Raw genomic sequence first — 8810 nt, forward strand, 5'->3', positions numbered from 1 at the left:
GTGGCGGCGCCCCAATACCCTGATCTGCCATGTTCTGTGGGTGATAAGAGGGTGGCGCCCCAACCCCCTGATGGGCCCTGCTCTGTGAGTGACAGGGGGCAGTGCCCCAACACCCTGATAGGCCCTGCTCTATGCGTGACAGGGGGTGGCGTCGCAACCTCCCCATCGACCCTGCCTTGAGTGTGACAGGGGACGGTGCCCCAACCCCCCAATCGGCCCTATCCTGAGTGTGACTGAGGGTGGCATCACAACCTCCTGATCTCCCTGCTCTGGGCATGATAGGGGGCGGCGCCCCAACTCCCCAATGGGCCCTGCTCTGAGCCCGACCAGGGGCTGCACCTAGGGATTGGGCCTGCCCTCTGTCACCCGGGAGCAGGCCTAAGCCAGCAGGTTGTTATCTCCCAAGGGGTCCCAGTCTGCGAGAGGGCACAGGCTGGGCTGAGGGACCCCCCTACTCCCGAGTGCACAAATTTTTGTGCACTGGTCCTCTAGTCTTTAATAAATGCCTAAACTGTAGAACTGAAATCAACCATACTCCTGGTTCTTTCAAGGAAAGTATATGGCTCACTTCCAATCAGATAAAAACACTAATATACCAAATGCAGAGAAAAATCATCACTTCCAAGTCCTTTTAAAAAGTCTGTATTTGTTAAATTGCTCAGATTAGACAACTATTGCTATTATTATCTTCTCTGTGGGTTAAAGATTCTATAAAGCATTTACCAAACCAATGCATCCTACAGAGAGATACATGGCAGACTCGATACAACATAACTAATCCAAGCTCCAATATTCGCCACCAAATCAATCGAATGGGCCTTGGATAGTAGCACAGCATAGCATTAGACAACAAAGGGATATAGAATATGATATATAACAGAGGAGAGAAAAGACTGGGGAGTACAATGATAGGTTTTTGTTCATTTGTTTAAATATTCTTCATACCACACAGGGTATAATGAAGTACCAAAGTGGTATCACAATGCAAGATCTTGGTAAAATAATGATTTCAAAAAGCCATCAAATAGAATGGCAAGGAAACAATCTGTGCATTAGTATTTCATCTGCCTCAAATAAAAGATACAACTATAAATAATTCTAAACATAAGCACAATTTAGTGAATAAGGTAGGAGACTGGTAGACTTAAATTTTTAGATTCAATTTATAATTGTTCACCAGTCACCTGCTGTTTTGACAAGTTACTTACCAACTTGTGCTGCCATTTCTCCGTAAATTTATCCCCTAAGATGAGGATAATTCTTGCAAATTGTGTCACAAGCATTTTGAAAGGAACCATGAGTTATTGTGTAATGCTCTTGAAATTCCTCAGATGTAGGGTCCTACACAAAGTAAAGTATTATTATACATCTCTCTAACAGTAGTCATCTGTTTGCATTATGATTTTTTTGTTCCTATTCTTGAACACTGTGATTCTTGGGCACTAACCTTTCTCAAAGTGTCCAAAGCAAGCCTCCATATATCATCCATTATCTTTCACTTCCTCAGAAAGTACAGTTAAAACTAGGAGTTATAAAACATAATGAGCTGCTCTGGTATTATTACATGCTTTGGTTCAATAAGAAATATGTGGAATAATTTGGTACTTTTAATCCACTCTTAAGTGAATAATTTTATTTTCCACATTTATACATTTATTTTCTTATATTACCTTTTAAATTACAATGACATTTTAAGCAGTTCATTAATAGATTTATGTTTTATGAACAAGGAGAGCAGGTCAGAAAATGAAGCAAGAAAGGCAAGCCAAGTAATTACTGCCACGTAAACAAAATACTTTATTGGAATGACCGAACAGTAGAAATGAGCCCAGCCAGCTCACTGCCTGAGCATCAACCCATGAACCAAGAAGTCAGGATTTGATTCCCAGTCAGGGTACACGCCCGGGTTGCCGGCTCAATCCCCAGTAGGGGGCGTGCAGGAGGCAGCTTATCAATGATTCTCTCTCATCATTGATGTTTCTCTCTCCTGCTCCCTTTCTCTCTGAAATCATTAAAAATATAATTTTTTTAAAAGAAAGAAATTGCCATTTTGGGCTACAGGAAACAGAATCAATGCTTATAATTTTTACATCTTCTGTAGAGTTGAGCACAAGCTATAGTAAGTTTTATTATACTATTCCAAACTTCGCTAGCTTTGCTAACCAAGTTAGCCTTTATTTCAAGAATAAAACATATACATTTAAAATTTTAGTTGATGTTGGTGCGATATTATATCTTTAAAATAGAACTCTCAACCTTCTTTATTGTTCCTAAAATCGCTTCTCTTTGAATTTGGAATGTTCTCTTATTTGCTAGCCTAGTGATGGCTGGTCTCTTAATCTTTTAACTTCAGTTTCCTCAGGTAAAATGGGGACCATAAAACCTACCCAAGCTACCATACAAGACTGTTGTAAGGATTAAATGAGATAATCTACTTGAATGAATTTTACAAACCATAAAAGCTATCAAAACGTCACCTTTTAACAGAACTGTTTCACATTATTGGTCATAAAATAGTTTAGTATTGTTTCTTACATGAAATAGAAATACATGTGCAAAACATATTACAAGAAACAAATGGAAATACATGTGTAAAACATATTACATGAAACAAATGAAAACACATGTGCAAAACAGCCACCAAATTTTACCTATGATTTGATATATAGTGAGTTAATGATCTTGTTCGGAAAAGTACACTTCCTATGTTATTTTTAAATCTTAATAAGTGAATTTGGAAAGCTAAAAATAAAACAATTAATTTAGCTACACTGGTCTACAGTGGTCGGCAAACTCATTAGTCAACAGAGCCAAATATCAACAGAACAACAATTGAAATTTCTTTTGAGAGCCAAATTTTTTAAACTTAAACTGTATAGGTAGGTACATTGTTTGTTATTAACTTAATTATGGTGCTCCCAAGGCTTAGGAAGAGCCACACTCAAAGGGCCAAAGAGCCGCATGTGGATCGCGAGCCGCAGTTTGCCCATCACGGGTCTAGCACTTTGAAGTGTAACATATTTACTTGTTAGCTATGAATTAAGAAACTGAGAGACATTAGCTAAAAAAATTAAAAAGTTAAAAATAATTCTTATGAAAAAAAAATGCATACAGTGGGACCTCGATTCTCGAACTTAATTCATTCCAGAAGGGTGTTCGAGAAGCGATCTGTTCGAAAACTGAATCATTTTTTTCCCATTAAAAGTAATGTAAATTGAATTAATTCATTCCAGACCTCCAAATGATTCCGTTTTAACTTTTCTTACAAACAGTGCATGTCTAATGTACTGTTTAATGTATAAACAAACACTTCTTTTTTATCAAACCACCCGTAGTAGCCTTAAACAAATCACTTTCAGCACTTCTTCCAGGGGTATCTTTCAGGAAGTCGGCATGCAGCATCTTTACATATCACTGCCTCCAAAATGCTGTCACTGGCTTAACTATCTTTTGTTTATCCAAATCAACAACAGTTTTTCAATTGCCTGTAATCATTGTATCTTTCACATCCTTAACAACATTAGCACTCTTGATGGCTCCTTTATATTTTAAAATTGTGCTAATCTGTGCATTTCCCCAGCAACCAGACCAAAAAACAGTAACAAAAAGCAAACAAGGAAACACACACACACACACATACACACACACACTCACCCCCCAAAATAACATTCCAGCACAATTTCCTGAAATGTTAACAAGGTAAGGTTTAGCTGTAACTGACTCATACCGGTGCATTCTCTCCTTTGTGGCCTGAGATACTTTTTGTCATGCTGACTTATCAGCATGAAAGAGTTGTCAGGTTGAGAATCAAAATTTTGTTCGATAACTGAGACATTTCTTTCCGTGAATAACTTGGTAGAGAACTGAACTGTTCAAGATGGGAAATTTCAAGAACCAAGGCTGGATTCTACTTGAAAGTGAAATAGATGTTCACTTCTAAGGAATAAATGAGAAAGAGCTAGTAGTGATAGCAAGGGGTATACATAAAAAAAAGAAAGTTGTTGAACCATGGGCATAATCTGCACCATTGGTATACAAGGAAAATCAGTGAAAACTTCCTCTGTGGTTTCTAGAAAGTATGAATGGAAACCTCCCCCAATAGGCTATAGATCAATTCCATTTAGCTACACTGTAAGGCCGAGTCCTCCAGTTGGTTATCAGATTCTCAACAATAGCATATCCTTAATGAATGAGGCCACTTTATTCGTTATTATAGAATACTTAGAATGGTTACAAAGCCAGCCTCTGTAAAAAAAACAACACACAATTCTTAGCTCCCTCCACACATTTAAAGCTCTGATGAAGAGAACTATGATGTTTATAATTTATAACATGGTCCTAGAAATTCAACCAGACTCACTCTATTACCAGAAGACTTTAAAACCAATTAAATAAGAACTTATGTTCTAATTCAGTCCTCAAACTCACAAATTTTAAAAAGGGTTGGAGAAGGCACACATTTAAATCTTTAAGAAATTATTCCAAAGGGAAATAATTTTGGTTAAATACATTCAAATTTTCCTCTCAAGCACCTTAAATCAAAACTGAGGTTAAAAGTCCCTATCAGTCCATCCCATGTGGCTCAGTGGTTGAGCATCAACCCATGCACCAATATGTAGGTCCTGGGTTCGATTCTGGTCAGGGCACAAGCCCGGGTTTCGGGCTCAATCCCCAGTGGGAGTATGCAGGAGGCAGCCAATTGGTATTTCTCTCTCTCTATCCCTTCCTCTATCTCTAAAATCAATAAAAACAATAAAAATAAAAAAAGTCCCTACCACCTTTCTTTGACTTTTACTTCCTCTTACCTCTGTAACCTAGGTACACTTCAATATATCATTGAAACTGGACTTCTGTAATAATAAGCTTTTCTCAGAATTAGGATCCCGCCCTTAAAAAACTGTTATTCTAAGCCCCAGATTTCTTTTCTGGCTATTTATGTGATCAATGATTGAATTGAACTTAAGACTTCATTGTCTTCCAGAAATCTTTAATTCTATCCCACAATGACATTTCCCATCATTTAAATTTCCTAGACTCAAAGTAGGTATCACATCATGTCAAATTTCAATTCTCTCCAGTTATTTCATTTATACGTGCATTAACTCCCAACCCAGGCTCTAAATTTTTCAAGACAAAGTTTATCCCTTTTATTTCTCTATAGCATATGATGTACCCTGGACAATGAGGCAATTCTAAAGAGATATCATATATTAGGTAAACCCACCCTCCCAAACTCTTATTACCAAATAATGCTTCCAGGATGAATCAACAGGGTGATATAAATGTCACAATGCAATCATCACAATGTCAGCATGACCACAAAGAAGCTTCTAGCTAGTTAAGTTTCTCAGAATCTTACCTATAGAGTTAAAAGCTGTTCCAGGCAATATAATCATTATATTATTTGTGCAGTGTCTACCCCTGTCCTAGACACAGAACAGGTGTCTGTTCAATTAACATTTAAAAATTTTAAAGCATAGTAAATTTCAGCAACTATACTGGCGATTTCTATGTGCTGGCTTTGTACTTTCTACTTGCCTTTGTAGCCTCTGAGAAATTACTAAAGCAATACAGAGATATGTTTAGTTATTTCTGTGGGGCATGTTAAATATAAGAATAGCAATAGCCCCATACATGAAAAATCTCTACCTGAGGCAGCATTCCAAGCTAGGCAAAATGTAAAGGATTTATCTGCCGCTAGCAGTGATAAATACTTATCAGTAAATTACCATTCACATCTAAGAACATAACTTCCATGCCTAATATTATGAAAATCTGATGATTCCATAAAATATTCTTAATGAGATAAAATACATACAAGAAAGCTGCCATTTACCTTGAGTTCTGCAATAATTAAACCTACTGTATTAAGCATCACTACCATTCATCCAAAATAATTATATTACAAATTAAGGCAGAAGAAAAGAGATTAAGACTCTAACAAGGAAGGATGAAAACCATACAGTATTTACAAGTAGAAGAGCGAAGTTTGGCATGGTGGTAAGATGGTATAAAAGGGGAATAATATGCCTTAATTTAATGCTTTAATATACCTACATTAACCTCTCCAAAGTAAACTAACACTAGAAACCTCTTAAATAAAGAAGTTGTAAAGAAAAAAACTGCCACAGAAAATATCTTAAGTGCCATATTGCTGAAGTTAAAAGAAACTAAATACAGCTGCAGTTTTATCTGAATTTACCATCTTAAGAGTTAATTTTTAGTTATTATAATTAAAGCAAAAAACTCACATAACAATGATATTTCTAAGTGTAGTAATACTTGATTTTAAAATATCTATAACCAGGAAAACAGAATAAAATATGACCTCAAAATTCTCATTACCCTGCAATTATTTTAAAACTTGCTTGTATAGCTACTACAAAATCAGGACATCTCACAATCACAAAACCTTTAATAGCTAGTGGTGCTAGAGAAGAAGAATAAAAGATGTTATTTAAAATGCTACAACAGGGAGAAAAATAGAAGCATTATATATATTAGGAAAGTAAAATGCTTTCATATTAATATTTTTCTTTCTAATGTATGAAAAACAACACAAAGTTATGCATTTAAAATCTGCCCAAGGTCGCTGAACAGTACTTGTTAAAAAAGACCTGCATACTATATACTCTATATCAAATATACCTAAACAATGTAGGCAATGTAAACAATGATTTTTCTCTATTTGTTTACATCACCATAATTATTTTCTGAAACAAGGCTTCATACAGTAAGGTTTTATAACAGTAGGAATTAAAAAAGGAAAGCACAATATAAAGTACTTAGGAGTATGTAAATATAAAGGATATATTTAAATCCTGGTTTGCTTTTAAAGTTTGACAAAAAATATGGGTCTAGGACTAGAGAAACTATTTGACATGTCAAACTTAAATGATATAATTATTAGAAATAACAAACGAATTTTCAACTTACCTGGTTTCTTTCTGGATTTTTCATGACCTAGCTGTCCCAGATCATTGCATCCACATGTGTACACTGTTCCATCATCCAGAACAAATACAGTATGCCTGAGTCCACATCCTACATCTCGGACTTTTTTGTTTATAAAAAAGTCACTTTTTCTGGGCTCTAGTACAATTTCTTCATCAATTCCACCCAAACCTAGCTGTCCAAAAGATGCATTTCCCCAGCATAACATGTTTGTAATTCTTTAGGTCTTCCAGTTTCAACAAAAAACTCCCTTCTGAAACACTGGAAAGTTGGAGGTATCCCTATGGCTGAGGAGATAGAAAAAAAGTTAAGATGACTTCAAAGGAAATATGATGTATTGTTGCTCTTTCAATTGCAAGGCTATAATAACTATTACATAGTAAACATTAAATCTATCTCACAATATGCTACATATAAGCATCATTCAGTTTCAAAAACCAATCAGTTGTATTTTTTAAAATATTTGCTATAGAAACATTTAGCTCTCTCCATGAGCTCTGTAAAAGTTTATTTAGTTTTTACTCTACTACAAATATTATAAGTATATTGATGAAATTAATCCTTTTCTCCTTTTTGCTTTAAATAATTTCAATGGAAGAAATAAGACATCTACTGTCTCAACAATCAAGGAAATTACACAGTGAAAAACGTAGCCAACTTCAGAAACATAAAACCCTGAAATCTCCCTGAAGCCACAGCATAATTAAACCTTCTAATACCTACCTCCACATCAACAGAAAACTGAAGTTCTGATCTGTAATAGAAAACCAATAATGGAAACTTTAAATTTCCCACCATTTACACGACTTCCAATTATTCATGCCAATGTTGAGGCCCTAGAGAAAATTATTCTCTTGCCAGGCCGCGATCTTAACGACAATCACCTCCAAAGATCATACTTACAAAAATAAAAAATAAAAATCGTAACACTCCAACCTCACTACAACTTTAATTTTAAAACTAAACCAATGGACATAATTGTAATACTCACAAAGGAAAACACGCAGTTTAATATCGAGATTCTCCCCCAAATTCAACATTTGTCTATTAATGAGTGGTAACCGCGACTGGAAAACATTCCCCCTGGGCCATCAATATCTATCTATACCTCCGAGACCATTATATGGGGATGGAAAAAAAAAAACACCCGCAAGCAACTCCAGCACGGCCGACCTTTCAAAAAACAGGGATGGGGGCTGGGCCAGTGATAGCTGGGTGGCGAAATCGGTCGAACTTTCCAGCACATGGAGTATTTCTGCGTTTGTAAAGACACAGATAACAGAGTCCAGTTCGCCTACAGCCACCCGGGCCTTAAAGGACATCGCATCACTGGGTAAGTAACACAGTGACAGGAAGTCCGCCTGGTGCTCGCGGCAGTCACCCACATTCATTATTACACAGAACCTGCGAAGTTTCAAAACCCAACTTTCCGACGTTCGGGCGAGCCGGTGCCCACGCCGTCCCATTCCACGACCCCATCCATTCACACAAGTTGGACCTCATTCTTTTGGAACATCAGAACTCGATCGTTCCCGAGAGCTCTGCATTGTTTCCCCCAGGGGGAAAAAATAATTTTTTTTTTAAATTTTAGTAAGAGAGGACAGGGAAAAATACCCCTTGATTTCAGCGCACGAGGTTTAACCATCCTTTTCTTTTCCAAGACTGAAGGGATCTAAGAAAGGCGTCCTCCCGCCAGCAACAGGTAGGGGGCTGAGCAGCAGTTTTCATTCCCATCGTATTCCCTGAACGTCCGTCCACTCAGACCACTTCGGGGGGGCCAAAGGGGAGGACCCGTCTGCGCACCCCGAGCCTCGCCGGCCGACCAGTTCAGTTGACTACGGCAGCCGCCCGCCCGC

At 37.1% G+C, this 8810-nt stretch overlaps 1 protein-coding gene across 6 annotated transcripts in view; it reads right to left on the bottom strand.

Annotated features, from left to right (window-relative positions):
* HERC4 (HECT and RLD domain containing E3 ubiquitin protein ligase 4) overlaps positions 1 to 8810 on the bottom strand; it is a 100811-nt gene that overhangs the window by 91411 nt on the left and 590 nt on the right. For 4 of the 6 annotated variants that reach the window (XM_006760898.2, XM_015562120.1, XM_015562119.1 and 1 more), the window contains exons 2-3: positions 7678 to 7708; positions 6937 to 7241 (exon numbers count right to left, since the gene is read on the bottom strand). In XM_006760898.2, the coding sequence (XP_006760961.1) occupies positions 6937 to 7162 (226 nt within the window). In that variant the 5' untranslated portion in view covers positions 7163 to 7241; positions 7678 to 7708. Of the gene's footprint in view, positions 1 to 1208; positions 1333 to 6936; positions 7242 to 7677; positions 7709 to 8810 lie in introns of those variants that run through there. The other 2 variants (XM_015562118.1, XM_015562121.1) reach the window with 2 other exon arrangements.

The sequence above is a fragment of the Myotis davidii genome, unplaced genomic scaffold (assembly GCF_000327345.1).
Source record: "Myotis davidii unplaced genomic scaffold, ASM32734v1 scaffold134, whole genome shotgun sequence".
Lineage (NCBI taxonomy): Eukaryota > Metazoa > Chordata > Mammalia > Chiroptera > Vespertilionidae > Myotis > Myotis davidii.